The sequence below is a fragment of the Amborella trichopoda genome, chromosome 4 (assembly GCF_054954075.1).
Source record: "Amborella trichopoda isolate Santa Cruz 75 chromosome 4, AtrichopodaSantaCruz75HAP2 v2.0, whole genome shotgun sequence".
Lineage (NCBI taxonomy): Eukaryota > Viridiplantae > Streptophyta > Magnoliopsida > Amborellales > Amborellaceae > Amborella > Amborella trichopoda.
This window is the reverse complement of record NC_142339.1, coordinates 49,283,147-49,309,597: the sequence shown is the minus strand read 5'-3', so window position 1 is coordinate 49,309,597 and position 26,451 is coordinate 49,283,147. Positions and strand designations below refer to the sequence as shown.

At 36.5% G+C, this 26,451-nt stretch overlaps 1 protein-coding gene across 3 annotated transcripts in view; it reads left to right on the top strand.

Annotated features, from left to right (window-relative positions):
- LOC18429003 (kinesin-like protein KIN-14L) overlaps positions 1-26,451 on the top strand; it is a 42,908-nt gene that overhangs the window by 4,975 nt on the left and 11,482 nt on the right. Inside the window, exons 3-13 of one of the 3 annotated variants that reach the window (XM_088865459.1) lie at positions 140-226; positions 445-615; positions 787-893; positions 1,515-1,646; positions 1,804-1,979; positions 2,846-3,007; positions 4,092-4,183; positions 16,257-16,408; positions 16,518-16,691; positions 16,806-16,952; positions 25,659-25,838. In XM_088865459.1, the coding sequence (XP_088721585.1) occupies positions 140-226; positions 445-615; positions 787-893; positions 1,515-1,646; positions 1,804-1,979; positions 2,846-3,007; positions 4,092-4,183; positions 16,257-16,408; positions 16,518-16,691; positions 16,806-16,952; positions 25,659-25,838 (1,580 nt within the window). Of the gene's footprint in view, positions 1-139; positions 227-430; positions 616-786; positions 894-1,514; positions 1,647-1,803; positions 1,980-2,845; positions 3,008-4,091; positions 4,184-16,256; positions 16,409-16,517; positions 16,692-16,805; positions 16,953-25,658; positions 25,839-26,451 lie in introns of all 3 variants that reach the window. The other 2 variants (XM_088865460.1, XM_088865461.1) reach the window with 2 other exon arrangements.

Here is a 26,451-nt window from a genome sequence, read left to right as displayed (position 1 = left end):
CCTAGTTAGCTTTATGTTGTACTTTTGATATTTACAGACTACAGGGTAGTACTACTTTCCTTATTTGATAAAGTGGCACTTAAGACTAATTAGACATCCCTGTTTCTCCTTTTTAATAGACAAGTTTTTCATTTTGCAGATCAAGTTGCACTTGAAACTGAAAGCAGGATTTCTCCTTTGATCAATGAGAAGAAAAGGTTGTTCAATGACTTGTTGACTGCCAAGGGTACTAAACCATCTTCATCTTGAAAGAGATCCTGGATGCACTTCTTTATAACATTGCTCTTATTTTGCTTTGTTTTTGTTTAACCTAACAGTCATTGTTTCTAGACTCATAATTACAAAGAAAGGCCAGAGCTGGCTTATTAGTATTTTATTCTTATTGTATTTTCATCTACACTTAATGTTAGACTTCTGTTTTAAAGTGTAGATGGATGATTTCAGGCAACATTAAGGTGTACTGTCGTGCAAGACCTGAGTTTGTACATGAGGGTCCATCTGCAGTTGAATTTCCTGATGATGTCACCATCCGTGTCAGTTCTGGTGTTTCTGCTGATCCAACTTTAAAGAAGGATTATGAGTTTGATAAGGTCTATGGACCCCACGTTGGCCAGGGTACGGGAAGTTAATAATGGTTATATTTCCATGATAGCTTCTTGTTAAATTGTGAGATTGTTGTTTTGCTATTTGCTAATTAAAAAATGTTTTAATAGTCAAGTAGTGGTTGTCTGAATAAGAATGGTAATTGAGGTTGTAATATAAGAGTTTGTCGCTTTATATGTGCAGGTGAGCTTTTCCTAGATGTTCAACCCTTTGTACAGTCTGCATTGGATGGAAACAATGTGTCTATATTTGCATATGGACAAACTGGCTCTGGGAAAACACACACAATGGTAATTATAATGAAGCACACACATTGGTATCCCTTTACCTCTGCTTAGAAATCAGTACTTGATGTTCGTTTCCTGAATGAAACCCACCCTGCCTTTCTCCTTGAACCTCACATTGTTGTCGTCTCAAGATCATTAAACCTTTATATTGGCTTGAATTTGATCTCTTTCTCTTCTATTCGTGCTTTTTTGCTAGCCATTCTTGTAATCTGCAGACCATTTCCTCAGTCTTACTTTGGATGTCACTGTGTCACTTACTTTCCCACTCAGGAAAGGGAAGATGACCAGAGGGAACTAACTTCCCATCAGATTTCATGATTAAGGAATGAGAAAAGGCCGACATTAGTAGGCACCAAACTGAAAAATAAATAAAGGTCTCTGTGGAAGATGTTTCTCACTGAATGAAAAGAACCATTGTTATTTATTTGCATTTTTCTTGATTTTTGACAACTTTCTTTTTGGGAACTGATCAAATTTGTGATTTAATCATGATTCATGAAGTACCCTATGTTCATCTATTCCCTTCTAATGCATTTGCAGATTTTTCAGGATCCAGCGTATTACACTATTCTTAAGTTATCTCTTTTGGATGATGCTGTTCTAATTTGGTTTTGACCATGGCAGGAAGGCTCTAGTCATGATCGTGGTTTATATGTGCGATGTTTTGAGGAACTTTTTGATTTATCAAACTCAGATACTACTTCCATTTCAAAATATGATTTCTACGTTACAGCATTTGAGCTATACAATGATCAGGCAAGTTTCGTTAGTAATTTTGTTCATTACATTTATGTTGTAAAACTAGGTAGTTGTATGTGATTCCCTGAGTTTATTTGCTTGTCTTTTTATTGTTATTATCATTAGTTTCCATCCATCTCCATGTACCAATGTGGTTTCTTTGTATTTTTTCTAGGTTCGAGATTTACTTTTATCTTTCAGCAATGCCTCAACCGTTTGCTTGGGTCCTCCAGATTCTTCTGTTGAACTTGTACGGGAGAAAGTTCAGAATCCAATAGACTTTTCTCGAGTCTTGAAAGTGGCACTTCAGAACCATGGGCAGGATGTGTCAAGATCTAGTACTTCTCATATGTATGTGCAAAGTATTATTATGCCTGGCTGGCCTTTATACTTGTCACATGTTTATTGTTTTTGTCATTCCTTGCTATGAAATTTTTTAGATAATTGTACTTTGATATTAGGTTTTAGTTGAAGAACCATATTTGTTTTATGCTTTGTTTTAAGCTTATGTACATTCTTTTACTTTTGTCTACTATTTGCCTTTAATCTCAAAGCTTTTCAGAGATATAGTCTTCCTGTCAGATAATTTCAAAATTCTACTTTGAAATTCCTTTGTTGTTCTATATATTGGACTTCAGCGGAATATGTTTATACTTTATTATGGCCCAATCCATTTATGGATGTGGCAACAACATTACTCTGTTGCAAGTTACATACTTCTTAAAAATGAAAAAGACTCTACAAGCCACGTGCTATACTGAAGCCTAGCACAAAGGGCCCCTAGAAAAAGACTCTACAAGCCAAAATTTGCAGCATTTCAGTGATCATCTCTAGAAAAATAAAAAAAATAAACTCATTAATTTACAAATGATAAAAAAATTTCACTCCAAATAGTGAAAATCAGGGTATCGATATGATGGATGGTGAGATCTAGGTTTTTACGAATCAAAATCATTTTTTGCTATTATTATTATTTTTTTGAAATTTTTAGTCTTGTGAATCAAGGATGTTTTGGAAAATTCAGATAAATAGCTAGGTGTTTTGGTCGCCTGGCCTATACTGTCGGTATGTTCCTCTTGGTCTATAGAATATTCTTTCCTCGTAAAAGATATCGGATAGGATGTATATTTCATAAGAAGTGTCATTTGTTTTAGTTTATTGTATCTTATATTTATCAGTTCCCATCTTGGGCTTTCACTTAATTACTATCATTCCAGGATCATTACACTTCATATACATTACAGCAACTGGGTCACTAGCGAAGTACTCTACAGCAAGCTTTTCCTTGTTGACTTGGCTGGAAGTGATTGTTCACTTGATGAAGGTGCTTCTGGTGACAGTGTGACAGAAATGCTACATGTAATGAAATCTCTATCTGCGTAAGTACTTCAATAAGTACTTCAATTCTTACATTTTTAATCAATATAAACTTAAGAAGTGAACAACTGCTGTAAGTTTTCATCGTTTTCATACATTCAAGATGGCACTTGTTTCGTTCGCAGCAGGATATATCCTTCAAATTTAATTGCAATTATTTATAGCAGATTCTTTTGAAGGAAACTATGGGTTTGGCCCCTATTAGTTACATGAAAATAGTTATCCTCTTAAATCTTACATCTATTTGTTTAGCATGGGTGTAGTCTTCAGTGGTAATATGATTCATTGATGTAGTAATTTTAGCCAAGAATCCACTGTCCTCATCATTTGCATGGTTATGTATGTATTATAGAAGCCTATAACATTCCCACTTTTGTTGAGAAATCCTGTCTATTTCTTTCCTCAGCATTATTTTAAGTAGGGGCAAAGATTTAGTCAGAATTTAATGTTTCTTTTTAATCACGAGGCTGCTCCTCCCCAATGTTTCCTTTCCATCCTCATGCCTAACTCTTCTCTCAAACTCCTTGCAACTTGTGCACTAGATTGAGCCTCTTTTGTCACTATGGTCTTTGGCCGAGAATCCTGATTCTCCTATTCCTGTCATGTAACAAGCAATTGAGGGAGGGAAGGAGAAAGGGAGGGAGGGTTAAGGGTTTAAAGATCAAAAGAGGTTTTCTCCCGGATGTTATATTAGGCCGCCAAGTAGCCAGCAAAAAGTCTTCCAGAAGTCGGTCTTTAAGGAAAGATTGCAAACATGGAAACTTGGTCACTCAGTGCGTTGCTCTTGAGACTGGTTGAGGAAATGGCTGGGTATGAGGGGGGGGAGGAAGCATTGGTAGGATGAGCCCTGGTTTTCTTATTGAAAGTTTGAGGCATCATGTCTATACATCTTTATCCCTAGTGTTTTAAGACATGTATGAAAGGGCTTGTATGTAAAAATGGGCGTGTTGTAGGCTTTTATTATTCTTTGTTTGTGCTTTTTCATGTGAGCGTGCGTTCGTGCCTTCTTGCTAGTTGTAACTGTTCATCCTGAATTGAAAGACACCTTTGTCAAATTCATCCTATTTCTCTCTTTTTCTCTTGCAGGCTTGGGGATGTTTTATCTGCTTTAACTGCAAAAAAGGACGTTATACCCTATAAAAATTCAAGGCTCACAGAGTTACTCACAGATTCATTGGGTACAACTTTTTCCTTTTCCTGAAATTGCATAGCATATATTACATCTTGTGCATCACCACGGTTTGATTGCGTGGAGCAGTTACAAGAGTTAGTGTCACGGTATCTTGTGTGGACCTCTACTACATATACTTTTTACGTTATCAACATTTGCGCATGTAGCATTTTGACTTCCTAAGTTGGAGTTTGGATGGACTGAGTGAGTGCAGTCTTGTTCACTTGAAACAAGAACTAAGGAAAAACATGTTTTTTTGTTATAATGTTAGTGGCAGTTTGGTGTGTTTTTCAAATATAACTGGTCTAGAAACGGAGCGGAGCAAACTATATGTTCCTTGAGTGACACTTTTGATCTCACACATCAAAATGGTTAAGATCTCAAGAACGTTTCCATGGAGAAGAGTCCATGCATCAAAAGAACTTGAAGGTTTATCTGAACCTTGGTCGCATGGTTTTCATATTAATATAAAGAAAAAGATGTACAACATTGTCCCTAGTAATCTAGAACATTATAAAAGTATCCCTCAGCGATATTTACATTACTGAATGACCAAATGAATAGAAAATTTGTAATGAAGGTATATCAATAAAATGCACTTTTCACTCCCTGAAACCACCGTTCTCTTACACTCCCCATCAAACTAATGCGGGTGATCATCAAGCATCAATTTGTGCACAAGGAGATCATGACGCTTGTTAAGCATGACTTTGGTGAAGATATCTTCCATGTGGTCACCAAAAGGAACATATGAAAGACTTGGTTCACCCATTTGAACCTATTCGTGGACAAAGTGGCAATCAACTTCTATATATTCAGTTGTTTCATGGAAGGCTGGATTATTAGCAGTTTTAATAGCACTGATATTATCAGCGTAAAGTGAAGTTGGAGCAATAAACCGAATTGCCATATCACTAAGAAGTCGTCTAATCAAGACCACCTAACTACTGGTAGATGGCATACCTCTGTACTCTGATTTAGATGTGAACTTGGAACTACCAAGTTGCTTCTTGGATTTCCATGTAACAAGTGATGAACCAAAGAATAAACGATATCCTGTAGTGGAGTGATGAGTCTCAGGACATCCAGAATAAGGCCATGAGCTTAAATTGGTGGTCGGCTGAATAGATAGATATCTCTCGAGTCCCATGTAGACAACTCATGATTCAATGAACAACAGTTAACTATAGATGATGAGGATCCGAGGCGAATGCAACTAACATGGACAACATGGGCAATTTTTGATCGAGGCATCATAACCATACAAGACATCCAACAGAGTGTCGATAGCCCGAAGGATCAGAGATTTTATCACCTTCATTTTTAGAATACTTCACATTCAGCTCCAATGGACTATCCACTAACTTTGTATCTGCTAGGTGAGCAAGCTGTAAAAATCTTGAATATATTTTTGTTGCCCCAAAAAATTTGAAAATGTCCCATGTCCTTCATTTTAAAAGTATTGAAGGAACTTCTTTAATGCTCGAAGTCAAGCTGAGTCATCTCCAGTTATGTGGAGATCATCGACGTACACAACAAAATGAACTGTCCTAGCACATGTTTGCTGAGTAAACAAGGAGTAGTTGTCAGGGCTTTGAATATAACCAGCTCCATAAATAACACATCTTAAATGGTCATACCAAGCCCTAGGTGCTTGTTTCAGCCCAGGTAAAGCTTTTCTCAATCGACACACATATTGTAGAGTAGAATTATGCCTTGGGGCTTGTGTCATATACATAGTCCCCTTAAGATCACCATTTAGAGGCATTCTTGACATCCATCTGAAATATATCCCAATTCTTTGTTGAAGCAAATGGCAACTAAAGTTCTAAAAGTAGTCATTTTAGCTTACGGTGCAAAGATCTCTTCGTATTCCAATCCGTACGCCTATTTGTACTTGTGCAACTATGCTTGCCTTCTGCCAATCAAGAGAGCCATTTACGTGCAACTTGTGTCAATCAGGTTTGAGATTTACAGAGTAAACCCATTTGCTTCGAACTTTAGATGCTCCCTTTGGCAGTGGTATCATTTCCCAAGAATAATTCAGTTCTAAGCTAAAATTTCCTCTTGCAGAGCATGACTCCAACTGTCGAACGTATGTTCTTAGGAGCCTGTTTATTAGAAATAGGAACAGGAGCAGTATCAAAGGAAGCTACATATGAATGATGTGAGTAGGTGAGGAGATCTGGAGGATGAGAAACATGAGGAATGTAGTACAACTATATCAGAAGGCGTTGTCGAAGTAGATACCTGGGGAGGATTTGACACTGGTGAAGGTTCAGAAAATAGTGTAGATGCGACAATAGCAGGATCTGACACTGGTGAAGGGTCAGATGGTGCCACAAATAAGACTGCTCTTGCCTTTCTAGCACTGGTGAAGAGTCAGATGGTGCCACAAATAAGACTGCTCTTGCGCTTCCAAAGTAGGTGCAAATAGGCTGCATATGGTCGGAATCAGAGAATGGAGACTAAAAACTGGAGAAGACAGCAAAATGGGGGTACCAATAGATGAATATGGAGAGATGTGTATAGATTGAAAATGACATATATGGTCAAGAAATATTGACATTGCTTGAGATACTGAATTTGTTCTTCATAAGGTCATAACATCTATGCCCTTTCTCAGTGTCACAATATCCTAAGAAAACATGTTTGTAAGCCTTCACTCCACAGTTATCGCATTCATTGTCAGGAAAGGGTATAGCAAATAAAACCAAAAAGTCTAAGGTTGGTCTTCTGCTCAAATTTCACTAGGCATTCTATCAATCAAATAAATACTTGTATGGCATGTTTCAGCCCAATATACCTTAGGAACCTGAGACCGATGCATTATTGTTGTGCAAGTCTTTAAGATGTGATGATTATTTTGCTCTACAACAACATATTCTTCCGAGGTATGAGTGCACAACCACTGATGTATGATTCCATGATCCATTAAGAACTCTTGAAATTCCCATTATGGATATCTTGTCCAATAATTAATAAATAGAACAAAGTACATTTTCCTAGTCTTTGTTGGAACTGAACTTGGTCCCAACATATTACTCGGATAATATCAAAAGTTGGAAAGCTATGGGAATTTCTTAAAAGAAGAGGCAATTTATGAAATTTTATAGTACAAATATAGAAGTTGGAAACCCCTGAGATTCTGAATTGATTTAGGAATCTGAATCACGGGCAGCTGTAAGATTTCTATTGTCGGAATCACTGTCTGTACCAGTGTTTAAAAGATCGACTGATTTTTAAAAAATCGGCCGATTAACTCGGGATTGGTCACTGGCTGATCCCGATCTGGCCCGATTCCAACAGTCATGTATGCAGGAATTTTTTTTTTCAATGCACTAATTGGCCGACTAATCAGCACTAATCGGCGATTTGTTCTAAAAATCGGCCAATAAGTGCACTATCACACTGCAGAGTTTGCAAAGCTGTCCGTACAACATTTTTATATATTACTCCTTTTTTTTCTTTTCCCTATTCTTATGTGGACATGGTTTCTATGCAAGCGGCCCGCATGTTGTAGAAATGCGGGCTTAGCAATAAATATATTTTTTAAATATAATTTCATCCTAATTTTTAGAGAATATATAATCTTTAACATGGAGATCATGAAAAAGAAAATTATATTAAAAAAATATTTGGACTGTTAGTTACACTTGTTTTTAGATGGACTACCTATTTGCATCCATCTTTAAGATGGATGCTTTATACCTCTAGACCGCATATTGTAGAAATGCGGTCCAGCCCGCATGAAATAATTTTCGTTCTTCTGTTTCTCTACTTAAAACTTTATATATTGTTACAAACTTTTTATTTGCTAACTGCAGGGTTTGCCACCTTGGGCGAGTAGACTTAGGCGCACTAGAGTTGGTTAGGCTCGACATGGTGCCAAGCCTGTAGGTCCCTTAACTTGGGGGATATAAAATTTATTTGTTGTTCATTTGATTTGATCTTCAATTTAATACCCACACGACCAACCCCCGGAGGGGCACATAGACATACACATAGACGCAAATATGAGAGAGAGAGATGGAAATTTATCAAAATTGTCACTAAGAGACGAATTTTATATTGTACCCTACATTTTTAATTGAATTCCAAATGTCCAAAAATCAAACATGGTCTTGAGTTGAAATATTATAATATTATATCATATTATATTATATATTAGATATTTATATTTATTTTATTAATGGAATTTATATTCTATAATATTTATAGATTACATATGATATATAAGATATAATATTAATATATTTATTATATATTGATCACTAAAAAACTATTGCTTTAGGTGCCCAATCATTTTCTCCGAAACCCAATTATGCTTATAATATTTATTTTTTTTAACTTTTTTTATGTGACAATATAAAAAAACAATACATGTAAATTTTAAACATTTTTTTTACAATTTTTTATAATTTTTTTGGGATATTTTGAGTTTTTTAGGATTTTTTTACAAAATTGCATTTTTCAAAAAAAATCGGGGCACTAATCTGCCGATTTAGTCGGAATCGGTCGGACTAATCGGATCGGGTCAAGACCGACTAGTCGGCCCGATCCGTTGTTTTGAACACTAGTCTGTACAAGGTGAATTGTAGGAAATGAGATTCCTACTTTATCGAAATTAGTGTGAACCTAAATGGAATTGAGATTCCTACATCTATGGAATCTATTTTAAGCCCAATTAAAATTGAGTTTCGTACCATTTTGGAATCGAGTTTCAACCCAACTAGAATCAAGATTTATACCATCTTGGAATCGAGTTTCAACTCACTTGGAATTGGGGTTCCTGCCTTTGTGGGATCGGGTTTCAACACAATTGGAATCGAAATTCCTACATCTGTGAGATCATGCACCCGAAAACTTAGAACCACAATAAAATCAACAGGAAGCGTGTTTCGTAGTGCAATAGGTTCGAGGTTATAGAGTAAACTTATGCAAGAATCCATTAGTATTGGAATTGATGTATTGAGTAAGCTTGCAATAGGTTCGAGGTTTTAGAGTAAAGTTGCAAGAATCCGTCAGTAGTGGAATCGATGTATTGAATAGGCTTAGCCATGTTTCCTCTAGTATTGAAATCGAGATCCTCGAAGATCCTAAAGACTTGAACAAAGGGTTCCCTTGGTATTGGAATCGATGTGTTGAGTCTTAATCACAGTATTGTAATCAAGATCGAGTGGCCGTTGATGTGTTGAGCTTTAATCATAGTATTGGAATCAAGATTTGCCGTAATACTAGTGTTGAGGTCGGGGGGGGGCGGGGGGGGGAGATCAGTGGGGATTATAGGCACCTACTTGTTGTGGAAAGAGTCAGTTTTTTAAAGTGTTAATGAGAATGGAGGCCTTTAACTGGGGCTCAGGTGGTACCACTACGACGATCCCAGCCCATTCCCAAAAGGGGTAAATCAATGGGGATTTGGGCCCCTACCCTTTGGTGAGAATGGAGTCTGAAGAAAGAAGAAACACTTGATTTGATGATAATGCAATTATAAAAACAAGATATTTATTTTTGTGGTATAAAACCAATGGGCTAGAAATGTAATCTTTTAAAAAAAAATCATTGTATTAAAACACAAGGGTTTAAATGCATGAATATCTCAATACAAAACCATAATACATATATTCCAGCCTACAAACATGATTTATACAGATTTGAATAATAAAAATTCAAACCTAATAGGTCCCTTACAAATCCTTTACTTAGAAATACAATTAAACTCAATACAATATCTGAATACTCACAATGTACATCTCTACAACATATTATATGACTTGGACTCGCAATTCCTCATTATATGATAATTCCATCTTCATTCTTCATCCTCATCATATATCACAATGTCTTATATACATCATATACTTGGTTATAATGATTCAATGAGATTTCAAATTACATAAGTAATAAAACATAGCATTAAAGCTCATACCTCAAGATTAAAGAACAATCTCAATATTCATCTAACATACTCAATTTAACTAAATATGAATCACTTAATAACTATAAATATTAACATGCAAACATACATGTGGGAAGCTATCGTTCGAACCCCTTGTACCCAGGCCACGAAAGGGCCTTTTGAGGACTTAATTTTGTCCCATTGTCTAAGGTATAGGTGGTAATAATAACTCAAGGAGATCAATCCAATGGGAAGGAAATGATCACTTTTATTTCACTTACTGAGGATCAAATCATAAGAGAGACATGTATCAAAATAGCCTTTCAAAGTTTGAGAGAGATACTACACCAAATAAAGAAGTTATGGTGAAACTACACCATGTGGTCCATAAGGGACCACATAAACTTTTCAACATTCAAAAAAGAACTCAAGGGACTATTTCATATACTCAAATATGATGAAATAAACCTCTTATCAGTTGTATATTCTTAGTAACAATTCCAGAAAAATAAGATGAAGAAAATCAAGGTGAAACTACTTAAGATGATGGAGTAAGCAAGCTAGTCTACACATACCATATGTATGAACTACCCTATTGCTTTGGGACTCTTCAAATATCAAGTTTTCATGACAAAAAATGAAAAAAACTACTGTAAATTAAGAATTACAGTAAGCTTTGATAATGGAAATGAGGTAGGAATTAAAATATAAGAAAAAAAATCAATACTTAGTGAAGCAATAGTATGGGTTTGATCACACAAATGAGGGACTACTCCATGGAAGGGTTTCAAATGAAAGCTCAAGGAAGAAGATAGTCTCATGGGTGACCACCTTTTTGTCAAGGGCTCTCTCTCTCTCTTTGAAGTGAATATACAAGTTAGGGTTATAATTGATCCGAGAAGTTACTTTTATACGTAGATTATAAGGTGGATTTGATACTGATCCTTGATGCCTTAGATCAATGGCATATGAGAGGCTTTTATCCAAGCCACTCATCCATTTCTTATCACCAAGATCAATGTATGAGCTTTTGACACCCTTCACTTTTTAAAACTTAGGTTTATAGCCATTTTACCTTAAAGCCCTTAGCTCGATGTATTATTTCCTTTTAAGTCCAAATTCATGTTTACACTTATGCCTATTGTTTTTGAATAATTTGTGAGAATCAATAAAAGACAAAGGACATGGACATAAAGGTAATATAGGATATCCACACATGTGAATAAAATATCTTATGACACCACCAATAGGATATCAACAATACTAAAGTTTCACATGGGTCAAGCTCATAAGGTGGTGCCACATAAGATTTACGCATATGCCACAAAATCATGTGGATAATACTACTAAATCAAATTAATTCTCAAAATCCCATAACACATGTCAAATAAACCACGTGTGTGAACAAAACACCATGTGACAAAATAACTCACTTAAGTCATAACATTATAAAACATAATATTTTAAATAAACATAATATTACTAAACAACTAAAGATAACAATGCCCCCCACACATGAGCATGACATCAGCTCCCAAGGGGGTGTGGGGTGCCACATGGCATCCCTATGGCCACTTGGGACCCACGTGGCATCCCTATGGCTCGTCCTCGATCGTCATTTAAGCTAAACAATTTCAATAAAACAATTTTTGGTGTTTTAAAAATTTCAAAAAATTCTCCAAAAATCCTAAAAATTCTCCCAAGTGATTTTTCAACATTATTACACATTTTCTCATCAATATAAAATATTTTCTCGTTAATTTTAGATTAATTTGGGCCAAAAGTAAATAAAATCTTTTGACTTTTAACAGTAATTGGAGTCTTTCATTGGGTTGATGTTCCACCGGTGTCTCAAGTCGACCCAACGGACCTATGCTCCACAGTCTATGGTAGGGATACATAATTGGTCACATCAAAGTCACTGAGCCAGAGCTTCTCGTCACCGGGGGTTCAATGGATTACTGGTGCACCCCTATGGGACATGTTCTTACTCAAATACAGGGGGTCTTCTCAAAGCACATGTGCACTAGCTCTTCTAATCTGGAGATTGGCTTCCCTATATGACTGTAGATGCACATGCCATGAAACGGTCTCGTGTTCTATACAGAGCAAATACTCTTTTTAAATACTCGGGTTCTATTATTCTCGATTGAATTCTCCAAAGCTTGGCTTATCACATCAACCATGAGGCATTCTAATCAATATAGTCTTGACTGGGAGGTGACCCTCATACCTCCTCAAGAGTTCACACTCTCAAAAAGCATATTCTCAATACCTCAATTACTCGGGGTTTATGAATCTGGGCGCCTTAGTGTACTAAGCACCCAAATTCAGTCTCTCTCTAATTCCCACCGAGTGTAAGACTCTTAGCTTTAAGGCCTTGAAAGGCCACATAGGCAATAATTTTCACTTAAAAGAAAAGTCATTTATTTTGGGCGAAATACAGTCAATAAAAATCGAAGACCATTGATGGTTTCTAACTGTCATGTGCAGCCGAAAAGATGAATGCGCCTTTTACATTGAGATTAGGGCGTCCAGCTCGAGTTGTTTGGCTCTTTGACGCCTAAAATCCCATCAACTTTGAGGGGTATGGGCCCAATTATTTCTAATTATGCAAGGAGGAGAAGACATGAAGTACTTATTGTAATGCTCCAAGTCCTAAGTTATAGCTGGTTTAACTTACTTACAAAAGACATTAATTAGGATGATACTTTGTTAAGAATTTATTAACTCCAAACATATGCATTTGAATGTTGTTTCTGTGTTACTAAAACCTCGACCATACGTTGATCAGATTGTTATTAGGTGCAGCTATGAACAATGGGATTCAATGTTCTCCAATCCAGATTCCAGATAACTCAGATCAGATTTTATAAGTATTTTAAGCGAGGTTAGATGTTCATTGAATCATGGTTTCATGCACCTATGAACTGGAGTATTTGATTCTATGTAATCTACAAAAAAATCAGATCGAGATTTTATGAAAACTTGAATCGTGGTTTCTTACACCTTAAGAATCACGGTATTTGATGCATTTGAATTAAAAAAATTCAAAGTGAGATTCAATAAATGTGGAATTAAGATTCAACAAATGTGGAATTGAGATTCAATAAATGTTGCAATTGGTACGAAAAATATGGAACCGAGATTCCTAACTTCAAGGAGACAATTCCATGAAGATTCCTTGATGGAATTGCTGAATCGGGATTCCGAAGAGGAATCGCCACTTGGGGTGAGAGATCCCAGTAACTATTAGTTCTACGATCAGGATGAATAAAATTGGAATTAGAATCTTTCCAAATTTGGTCATGAGAGTGCCATAAGAAATAAATTAGCTAGCCTGCAATTGTTTAAATGACTTAAGTGACAATGCCCTAGGTCCTGAGCTTTATTGGCACTCTTAAGATCATCATGTGTTGGAGCAAGTAAACAAGTTGGAGTAGATTTAGCACATGGGGAGTCAACGGAGAAGAGCTGTCCAGTGTAGGGCCCTGTACAACTACCGTCCCTTCGAAGATCCTGAACCAAACAACCAGAGGAGTGATATCATTCGGAGAGTTTATGGACACAAATAACTTTCTGGAAGGAAAGGGGAGTGGATAGAGAAGTAAAAAATAGATAGATTTCCAATACTAAAGATTGGAAGACATTTTCAGCACTATACATTACCATTATAATGAGTGATGTGCTAAATTTTCTGCACTTCATTCATCATATGGGTAGTAGCACCAAAATCAATGACTTACGAGTTAGATGGAAACATTCCAGAGGAGGCCCCCTTAGCCTCCATTCCCTTGATAACTTGTTCTTTGATTTCTGTAGAAAGCAGCTAAGGATTACTTGAGCTGGTGGCATTGAAGACATATGACTTTGTAGCCCAGTGGTACCATCTTGCATGTAAGTAGTGTTTTCACCAACATTAGCGACCAAGTCGCAAGTTTTGGGATTCTTGGGAGTCCTCTTCTTACACATAGAGATAGCATGTCTAACTTCCTTAACAATAACGACATACAACATTTGAATACTGGGGACATTGGGATGATACATGAGAACATGAGTGTACTCTTTGCTGGTGTAGCACTATAATGAGATCTCGTGGTTTCACTTGCTAGAAGCCAAAAGGATTGCATCATTTTGTTTTTTTTATTTTTTTTTATTTTTTATTTTTTTTATTTTTTATTTTGAGGGGTTGGGGGGGGGGGGGGGGGGGGGGTGGATTGGAATCTGGCAGTGTGTTTCTATAGAAGATGAAGATCTAAGTGAACAACTCGCCTTGATGTTTCATTAGGAATCTGGGTAGACAGGATCTGCCACTGAAAGAGTCCATAGTTACCGACGGCTCTATTAACTCCATATCATTCCACAAATTCAGTAGAGCTTCTTGTTTCAAGTTCATCAACTCTTACTCGATTTTGTACAAATGTGCATGATTAGTTTGCTGGTATATCCTCTTCAAGCAATCCTGCATCTCCTTGTGGAAAATGATTTTGTCCTTGTGGAAAATGATTTTGTCCAGTGTAATTTTGTCCTCAACTGATTGGAGATTCCAGGTTTAAATTTTGGCATTCTCAATTCCCCAATTTGAGGCACCTTTTTCATTGGCAGGTTTAGGTCTTGATCCATCAACCATTCCAAACAAATCTTTGCCCTCTGAAAAGTTACTTATGATGGATGACCCAAATTTGAGGCACCTTTTTCATTGGCAGGTTTACGTTTTGACCCATCAACCTTTTGAAACCAATCTTTGCCCTCTGAAAAGTTACTCATGAGGGATGACCCAAAGGAAATAGTTTCTCCCATTGAAATGCAAAACAGGTGATGTTTCCTTTCCATTAGTCATTATTAAGCACCACTGCAGTTCAATAACGCAGTAATCAAAGGGAACACAGTGTTAGAAAAGCATTGAAAACCAAGAAGTAACTGTTGTATTGCCCTGAAAACAATTTTTAGAGGCAGAAAACCAGGAATAACCAGGAAATAAGTGCTGGACTGCTGTCAAAATACTCACAGAGGCCAGATCTAGAAACCAGTCTCCCACCCAAACATTGACTGAAGGTTAATCTTAATTGAAATCTTCAAACAACCATAAGAAAAACGCTAGATTTTGTCGAAGAAGAAAAATACGAAGTTTTCTCACATAAATTAGCAGAGAAAGATACATCCCCATATTTTGTATCAAATCTGATAGAAAATCCCTTAACTCACATTACAGGGTGATAGGTTTACCTATTCAAGTGAAGGAATGTTGCAGTAGGGAGTTCGGGTACGGACTACGGAACTCCTAATTGATCACCAAAAGGCACTTGAAACTCAATGAACTCGCTCTGGTACCATCTTAGATCCTTAAGTGACACTCTTGATCTCTCAGATCTGCCCAAGCATACATCAAAATGGTGATCTCAAGAAGGTTTGTGAGGAGAAGAGTCCGTACTGCTAAAGAACTTGAAAGGTTGTCTGACCCTTGATCACATGGTTCTCATATTAATATAAAGGAAAAGACATGCAGGTACAGTATGACTCCTAGTGATCTAAAATGTTACAGAAATATCCCTTGACCGTATTTACATTTATTAAATTACCAAAAGACTAAGAAAAAACACAATGAAGGTAGAATAATGAAATACACTTTTCACGTCCCAAAATATGTCTCTTTCCAAAACATTTGATGAAATTGTTCCATGGCTAGTATTAAAGAATACTTTTACTGACGATTAGTGACCCATCCAAACTCACCCTAATTTGACTTTTAAGGAGAAATTATGTCTCTACTCACTCTTGCTATTGTTCTCAAGAAACGCTTTTTAGGCGTTTCTTGGGGGTTGTAATATTAGTTGTTGAAGGCCAGGGAGAATTGTTTGTGCTTTTTTTCTACTGCTTACTAGGTTCTGAAAGTTGTTTTTACTTTCATGTTTCAAGCATCTTTCTTTGCTTGTTCATTTGTAGGGAGTTTCTTGAAATTTGATTAATTTGTATCTGATGAGAAGGTACCAATGGTGATATGTAGTTCTTTTTTAGGATTCTGGATTATTATAGGTTGCCGTTCTGGTTTCATGTTTTCTTTTTTAAGTTTCTCACTACGTAACTCTGAAAAAAAAAAGTGATATTACAAGTGGCTTCACTGTTATTTAGATAATTAATTTCTGTGGATCTCATGCCATTGCTTCAAATGAATATTTTGCAGGTGGTACCTCCAAGGTATTAATGATTGTCAATGTTTGTCCAAATCTGTCGAATGTATCAGAAACATTGTCCTCTCTCAACTTCTCAGCAAGAGCCCGAAATGTTGAATTAAGTCTTGGAAATCGAGATACCATTAAGAAATGGAGAGATGTGGTATATTTTTCTTATTTCCCTGCATACTTATTCTCTGGGCCTACTTATCTTTGGTGGTCTCTGAATTGGTTTGAAATCTTAATTTGAAAATACTTTTCCCTACTTGAAGGCAAATGATTCGAGGAAAGAGTTATATGAAAAGGAGAGAGAAATATCAGATTTAAGGCAAGAAGTTATGGGACTAAAGCAGTCACTTAAAGAGGCCAATGATCAGTGCCTTCTACTCTTTAATGAAGTCCAGAAGGCTTGGAAGGTTTCCTTTACACTACAGGCTGATCTCAAGGTTTGTTTATCTTAGTTCAATCTGGATTTTAATTTTATTTTTAAGGTTGTTTATCCTGTCATTGTTTTTCTTCCTAACGGGGCAACTTTCTTTTTCTTGTGCACTATGTTGCAGTCAGAAAATTTAATGCTTTCAGATAAACAAAAAATTGAGAAAGAACAGAATGCTCAGTTAAGAAATCAAGTTGCTTATCTTTTGCAAGTGGAGCAAGACCAAAAAATACAGATACAGGAGAAGGATTCAATGATCCAGACTTTGCAGGTATTTGAAAAGTATTAGGGTGTCTGATTCTCATGGATTATTATGAATAAATTTACTTGATTTGGTTATGAATTTCAGAATATGTAACATGAAAGGCCTCTCAGACATGTTTTCAGAGTGTCTACCATGGAGACAGGATCAGACATGTTCAAACATGGCATGTGACACAGGGTTTTGAGTTTCAGGATCCTTTCTGTAGTTATCTGCATGACCCAACATTCTGACATAGCGATCTATGTAAGGCATGCATGTCTAAACCATAAGACATGGGTGTCTCAGTTTCAGGTTACCATCTCAGTGCTAAGCTCACATGTGTAAGCTGTAACACACCTGTGTCTTAGTCGTAAGACATACCTGCTTGAGATTTAAATGCATGTTTTCAAAATAATACAAGTTTATGTGCCAAGTTTTACTTCTTTTTATATTGTTAGCACTAAGTAATATTTCTTTTTAGTAATAGAGAATTGATAATAGATTTTTACATACCAGTATGTACATAGTTACGAGGAAAGTGAAACTGTTGAGGAGTGTCTCCCATGGACACATATCTCGATTTAAGATACATGTCCATATGTGTCTTACCTGTTAGGCAAACATGTCCTATGTTGGAACTTAGAAATAATTTTTTTTAGTGTTGGGTTGTACAGAAGTGTTGCATCTGGCACTCCTATTTTCTAAGGGCAATGTTTTGACACTTATTATGCATGTCATAAGTCAAAACTACATACCAATGTCAGTGTCCATATCACTTTTCCACAGGCTCTCGTCAAATCCATACCAAATCTACATCGGTTGTGCGCCTTCACTCAATCACCTAAGAATTTGGGGATGTTCAGCTCATGTTCTCATACCTTCTCATAATAGAACCAAACTCCAACCTAAGACCACCAAATGGTGTTCATTGGATATCCCCATCATGGGAAAGGTTATCGATTCTATGACTTATCCACCAGGGCAGTAATCGAAAGTTATGATGCCCATTTCCTTGAAGATGAATTTCTCGACGGAAAGGTCAATAAAAAACAAGCCAATGTTAATGAGTTGGAAAAGGAATAAGGACATAGACCGAAAACCTACACCTATTACTCAACCTAGGCAGAGTGAAAGAGTATGGAGGCAGCCCGGTTTTTATCTGCTTAAGAGAAAGTCATAAGATTATTAATGAGGACCTGGACAATGAAGCCATGTCATGTCCCAAGAATAAACAATGGCTTGAGGCCATGGAGGGTGAGTTGAATTCTATAACAAAGAGTACAGTATGGGAGGTAGTTCACCTACCACCTAACCGAAGGGCCATAGAGTGTAAGTGGGTATTTAAAAGGAAACTTAACTCTTGAGGGACAATTAGAACGATACAAGGCTAGGCTTGTAGCTAAGGCTTCACTCAAATACTTACCACTTGCCATGTTTGCTTCCATAAAAGTAATCATATCCATAGCCACCTACCTAAACCTGGAATTGCATCAAATGGATGTCAAGAAGACATTCTTAAATGGAGATTTGGAGGAGGAAATTTATATGAAACAACGCAACGGCTTTGAGATCAAAAGGAAAGATAACTTAGTGTATAAATTTAATAACTTAGAGGACCATTGTGTGTGTGTCAGGGTGAGCGGGAGTGACATAGTTTTTTGTGGAGGACATTCTAATGGCTAGTAACTCCCTAGATTAAGTGAGGAGAACAAAAGCCTTTCTTTTTGAGGACTTTTATATGAAAGATATGGGAGAAGCATCATTCTTATTGGGGCTAAATATCATAATGAATCGGTCGGCCAAGGCCATGAAGTTATCTCAAGCCACATATTGTAAAAAGATATTAGTAAGATTTGAGGTGATTGATTGCAAGCCTATAAACACCCCCATAGGAAAGATAGCAAAATTGAGCTTGAATATGTGTCCAAAGAATGGCGAAGAAAGAAGAGCTATGGAGAGGATACCTTATCGGAGTGTCGTAGAATTACTTATATAGTCCACAATGGGGACTAGACCCGACTTAGCATTTGCCCAAAACTTAGTTGGGAGGTACCAAGTAATCTAGGAATAGAATATTGGAAAGCCATAAAGAGACTGCTAAGGTATCTAAAATGCACAGTTAACTATGCTCTTACATATGGTGATGTGTCGAATTTGACCGTACTCGTAGATTTATGTGGTGATTTCCAAGGTGACCTGGATGAGTTAAAATCTACTTCATCTATTTGTCTCTGGTGGTGGTGCCATATCATGGTGTTTGATTTTTCAAACAGTAGTTGCCCTATCAACTATGGAATCCAAGTATGTGGCATATTGTCTGGCAGTTGAAGAAGCCGTGTGGATTAAGAATTATCTAAATCTATTCCATCATAAGCCTCTCAGATGTGGAACCGAGAGAATTATATGTGATAATCAAGTGGCTGTTAGCATGGCCAAAGAACCAAGGTTCCATAGCAAGTCTGAACACATTTGGGCTGATTTCTATCACATAAGAATAGATATTGAAGATGGTGAGATGGATTTGGCATCTCCCCATAGAGGTTATGCATGCTGATCCTATGGCTTTAGATGGATATGGAATCTTCCCTCAAAGGCTATGCATGCCAATCCTATGACAAAGGGGTTAGTGGCTGATGTTTTCTCAAGGCAAGTACATGGTATGTGTCTATGACTATGTGATTCCTAAAAGAATAATAAATTTTTTTTTTGTGAGTATTTGTGTATGCAAGGCCTCAAAAGGCCAAGTGGGAGAATGTTGGAGTTATGGCCTTTCAAGGACTTGACACCATTGTTTTCTTGTGGCTTTTCTTTTCAGTCGGAGTAGACAAGAACTAAGTGACTCACCGGATCTTAGCGAATTGGGATCCGGGAATGGTGTCTATAAAGTCACAAAACCCTGGATCACAAGGAAAGAGTAGTCAATGTCGACGAGTTTTCCTTGTGATCATGATAGAGCCACGGCCTGTTTTGACTACTTATGTGATTTAGGGGTATGACTGTGTTGTGGATCAGGGGATTACTATAGCTCAAGTATTACTATGATAATTACTAAGAATTACTACCCTGTGTGAGAAGGCTAGGCTTTGAAAGGACATAAGCCAAACCTTCACCATGAGTCATCTCACATATACATAATGCAGTCGCATATGGGAAGCCACTCTTTCCCTGTTGATCCAACAAAAAGCGTTATTAACATGTGCTTGAGAGGACCGCCACATCTGCACAAGTGCATGTACTTGGGGGTTCACCCACAATCCACTACAATTTCGGAACCTGGCAACTATTAGGTTGACTTTGAGGGGTCAAGTATGAGGCTCGAGTTGAGATTTTGGGTCATGGGTGCCGTTGGTTAATCCGAGAAAATGAAATGGTGTTCTGGGACTAGCCGAGTGCATTGCCTAACATATTCAAGTTTTATTTGTGTAAGTACCTAATTTCCCTTCAAATATTTTTATGTGAATCCAAATCAATTCAACATGGTGAAATTAGATTAAAAATGAATTTTGGTGATTTTTGAGAATTTTAAATTCTGGAGTAAAAAACAATCCTGAGATGTTTGTTTTAAGAAAATTTAGAATTAAGGACACAGCCATGGGTTTAACACGTGTGGGGCCTAAGTGGCCAATAGGCCCCACATGACTCACCCAAGTGGGACCAATGTGGAGCCCATGCATCCCACACTTGCTGATGTCATTATGACATCATTTCAACGAGTATGTGACCTTATGGGCTTATTTGATTGTGTTGTTATTTATAGATATGTGTTGTGTGATTTAAGTTATAAAATTTTATCTCATGGTGTGATTTGAACATGTGCACGTAGCCACATGTGTCGACCTTCTAGAAGGGTAGAGGGTTTGAAATTTTGATTGAAACCCTAAGGACAAGAAGAAATAAAAATATCCACTTACATGCTATGTATTACACTATCATTGAGGCATGTGCAAATTAGTTTCTAAGAGATAAAAATCTATGATCAAATATCTATCTTAGTAAGATAAATATTTTGAGGATAGGGAGAAATCGTTCCTACATAGTTACTTTTACATGATTATGCTAAACAACATAGGCAATTTGGACTTAATGAATTCTTAAATTTGAACTCAAATTCGAATGAAATTTGAAAATTCAAATCGAGGGAAATTTTGAAATGAAAAAGGAAATTTGGGAATAGTGGTGTTTAATCTCATCCCTAAATCTACTATAGCTAGACTAAATGAGTGACTAGGGTTAGACCCTCCCTCACTCCATAGATCCCTTTAATCAATAATCTTAATTCAATTTCAAAAGAGCCTTTTACACTCACTCTCTCCCAACCAAAGCCTGTAAATAGGACCTTACACCTACTCATCAAAGCCCAAAGGCCTTTACGCTAGTCTTAGAGTGAGAAAGAAGAGAGAACAAGGGAGCATGCCCTACTCAATGAGAGTAAAGATAAGTCTCGTAAGGTTTCATTAAACTTGGTTTCCATAATTAAGATCGAATTGGCCGGGATTCCTGTACTATCCATACTGAAAATCATAAAATCATGTGAGTACAAATAAGTCTCGTAGAGGTAATCTGGACACATTGAGCTTTGAAAATTGGCTTTCATTATCCAAGTCATTGTTGCATGCATTAGTATCTTTTAAACTTGGAGTTGAATTTTGAATGTAAATTGTTTAATTCTATTCATGAGTATTATGTATAGTGCTAAATTTTAGGAGAAAGTACATTGTCTTATATGTAATCAATCTCCAAGTATGTAATTGATGGGAAATGGATATGGGATAGATATGAGGTGTTTGGAAATGTGTTTTAATATTCCATAAAGTATTTATGAAAGTGTTTGAGTGGCTGTAATTGGTGAGAACTTGTATCCTTTGTACAATACTTATAAATTTACAATACTTACAATGGTACACTTCTTTTATATACATATCACAAAGTCAAATACTATTACAAACACTTTATGGACTGTACATATGCTGAAATACAAGTTTACAATATCTAATCGCAATATCATATATAATTCCACTTCATTACACACTTTGAAATTGACTATATACAATGTGCTTGTTCTTAGAATTCAATACTATATATAATACTCATGAATGCTATTAAGTATTTTATATTCAAAGTTATAATCAAATTCAATCTCCAAGTTTACAAGAAACAAATATCATGGAAGCCAATTTTGAAACTTAATGTGCTGGGATTAGCTTATACACGCTATATACCCATAATAATGGAACCTTACTATATGAGTTTCATTCAAGTTACTCAAGCAAAGGCTTAAAAGATTTGTGGGAGAGGAGAGTGCTTTGTGGGAGAAAATCATGTATGAATTTGAGGCCAAAATATAGCGAGATCCTTAAGCATATGGGAGGCAAAATTTTGGCATAGTTAGGATTTATAAATTAAAAAAAAAACATTTAAAGGGTCAAATATTATCAAATGCTCGCTGAATTCTTGCAAAAAATTCTCAAAAGAAATTATAGTAAGTTGGAAGCAAAATTGCAGAGAAGTACATCTAATTGATGGTTTATGAACTAGGATTTATGGTGATCAAATCTAACACAAAAATGGGCTAATGAAACTCAGTTGAATGGGGCAAATTATGGAAAATACCTCACTGATTTTATCATCAAAATCAGTTAAGAAGAAGCCATCAGAGAGTGGTGTCGAGGTCCCCTTAATGGTGGTTAGTGTGCTTGAGTGAGAGCTAGGTGATGATGACCTCCTCCACAAACATGGTGGCTTCTTTCTCTCTCTAATCTATCATGGAGTGCGGTGTGCCCCTTCAATATCTTCTTTCTCTCTCTTTCTCACTCCAGAGTGGCGTGACTTGTTTGTGGTATAGGTTATGAGTAGGAAACAAAAGAGTATAAGGTCCTATTTATAGAAAAGAGAATGTGCAAGATTCTTTCGAGATTGAATTAGGACCATTTGATTAAAGGGATTTATGGATTGCGGGAGGTCTTGATCCTAGCCAGTCATCTGTAATCTAGCTATCGTACATCTAGGAATGAGATTCATTATCGCCATTTTGAATTTTCATTTCCCAACTTTCTACCATATGAATTTTCAAATTTCATTTAAATTTTCAATTTTGAATTTTCAAATCCAAAATTTCATTAAGTCAAAATTTTGCATAGTGATTTGCTTAATTATGCTAGAGAAGAAGTGTAGGCGTGCCTCTAAGTATACCATAAATTTTCTCTCACCAACTATAGATATTTGATCAAAGATTTTTCTGTCTTAAAAACTAATTTGCATATGCCTCCAACGAGAGAGTGACACATGGCATGTAAGACGATATTTTCATTTCCTCTTGTTGTTAGGGTTTCGCTCAAATTTTCAAACCCTCCACCCGTTCTAGAAGGTCCTCATATGAGCTCATGTACACCTCATGTGCAACTTACACAATGTGACAATTCTCTAAAACTTAAAACACATAATACTCATATCCAAAATAAATCACACATAAGACTACACGCCCTAAGAGATGGTGTCATAATCACATCAACAACTGTGAGATGTTGGTCCACACAATTGGCCCACTTTGATGAGTTATGTTGGGCTCATTGGCCAGTTAGGCCCCACATGTGTCAAGTCCACAGTTGTGTCCTTACTTAAAATTTTCACAAAATAAATTTCTCAAGCTTTTTTTTTTTAGAACAATTCTATAAAATTCTAAAAATTTACCAAAATTCATTTATAAGATTATTTGATTATTTTGAATTAATTTGAATTCTCATAAAAATATTTGGAGAGAAATTAGGTGCATTAAGAAAATTAAACTTATACTTGAATAAGTTAGGCACTTCACTTAGCTAATCCTGGAGCTCAAAGTCATTATCTTGGATTAACCCAGTGGAATCCCATGACTACTGTCTCAAGTAGGGGCTCATACTTGGCCTATCAAAGTCAACCAAATAGATGGCCGGGTTTTGGAATTATAGTAAATTATAAGTGCACCCCCAAGGACATGTATTTTTGTGGATAAGGGGGGTCCTCTCTCAAGCACGTGCATAACTTTTTCTGGTGGATCAAAAGAGGCCTCCCATATGCGACTATATTATGCAAATGCTGTGAGATAGCCCATAGTCAAGGATTTGACTCATGTCTCAAAGCCAAGCCTCCTCACCTAGGGCTCATAGTAATCCTCATTAATTATCACAGTGATACTTGAACTATAGTAACTCTCTGATCCATAATACATGCATACACAATAATACACAAATTATGCCCTAGTTATGTTACGGTCGCGACATGTGCTTGCGGATCTAAGCCCAACCCTTGTGAATTAGATTACTAAGAGTTCAGTCACTAATGAAGAAACTTTCATGTCATGGTTTATGACCCTATATTAGAAAGCATTAATCCTAGGGACAATGCGTGAACTAAAATTTCAGGAGCACAATTCCGATTGCTATTTTTAGAGCAGAGTAGGGGATGATAAAATGATGATTTATGTGGGGAATTTCATTTTTACTTCTGTGGTTTTGAATCTAATTTCATGTAGAAAAAGTCCCAGTAGAGTGTCATTTAGAGTTCAGGAGTTATGGGGTGATCTTTAAGGTATGCCAGATTTGAATTCCAGTAACATTGCTCTCTGTCACGTCAATTATTATGGCCATGAATTAGTAAGGACTGATCGGGGAATTCTTGTTTCTTTTGAAAAATTGAGTCTAGTTCAGAAAATTCAAGTTTGAGAGAAAAATTCCTAGTATTTTGGGACTCATGGACATTTTATCAGAAGGTGTTTCTGCAGTAGAGAGTGGTTTTGTGACTCTTTTAGTTAACAATTAGTAACCCCTATTACCTGCATGTTTTTCATATTTTTGAAGTTATGGTCTTTTAATTAGAGGGTGCTCAATATGGGTGCTTGTGTACACTCCTTGTAAAAGGTGGTGAATACAAGTAGTAAGTTTTGGTGTCTTGATCCTTGACTCGAACACGAAAAGGTTCAGTATAGCCGAACAAGTAGCATATGTATGGACTATATGAGAATTTTTTATGGAGTCTATGGACATTGTGGGAACTTCATATATCCGGTATATTGAAAGATGAGTGTTAATGGCTAGTCCTTGAGGATAGTCACACTCCATCCTTTCCAAAATACCAAGATAATAGTTGTGCAAAATGAAGTCATGGATTGAATTTCTCAAATTGTGGCACAAGTGATTCTTAGGTCCTTGCACATCATGTATATGGATTATGATGATGAATAACACATGGTGTTTTTGGAAGAAATTTTATGTCGAGATAAAATATTTTTGGTAAATGTATGGATCTTCACCATTTTTGAAAAATTATCAACTCCCACAAAATAAGTAAGTTGAGAACACTACGCTCAAGACCATAGGCCACATGATGGCAACCATTAAACTTATCCACCGGAGCCCTATGGAAACTATAGTGAAAAAAGGAAAGGGATTTCTTTGGTCAATTAACGTATCACTTATGATTACTCTGCTTGTGTTTTGTCCATATGTAGCAGAGAGTGAATTTCATTCCTCCTTAGCTCCGATCTCTTTATGTATGGATACGGTCTGGTTTGTTTTATATTGCATGAGTCCTTATATTTTATCTGATTTCCATATCTTAGTAACTACTCATTATATAAATGGAGTAATGGTTGCCTGTATATTATTGAAATCTGATTTCTGTGAATCTTAGCTTGAGAGATAAGTTGATAGTTGTTTGTGGAATGCCCATCTGAAAGTTGTATTGTTTTGTTCAACATAGGCAAAGATTAAGAGTTTGGAATCACAGCTTGATGATACCCTCCATAGGTCAACTATGGGGGCAGAAAATGGGACACAAGTGGGCCGACCAGCTCCCATAGCATCAGAGGAGAGCATCGATACTTCAACAGTTACCAAGAAACTAGAAGAGGAACTCAAAAAACGTGATGAGCTCATTGAGGTTGTTATTGCATTTGGTTCCTCGTTGAAATCTCTTATCACCACTCTGGTTTTCATCTTTTGCTTTTGTGCTGTTTTCTACGGTATACAATTGGTTTGTTAATAACTTTCAGCTTATTTGCTCATTTTGCCAGTTTAGAAGTTCTTTCAACATTTTACTTGAGCTTTGAAGCGGTTTTGACACTTCTTTTCCTCTCTTCAAATAATCACTTATGTGATTTGTGCGTGCCAGAACACTCGAATCAGGAGAATGAAAAGCTATTTGCATTGTTTTAAAATGGGGCCGCATGTGCGACTGCATAATGCGCTATGCGCTTTGAAGCACATCACATACGGGTGCATATGTGCTTTGATGGGATGCTCCTATATCCCACCGCATAGCGCATATACACCGCATAGCTCATGGGCGAAAATAGTGCCCACGAGCATGTGTAACCCCCAAACACAAAACAGCCACATTCGTGGCTGTTTTTGGATCAAATGAAGAGAAAAAATTTTGTCGGAATTGTTTTTTGCAAAAAAGTGTCAATTTTCTTTCGGTATTGGTTGGGTTGTTGGGCGTTGTTTTGAAGAAGTTTGAGCCTAGATTCATCAACATATCGATGGTTTCAAGG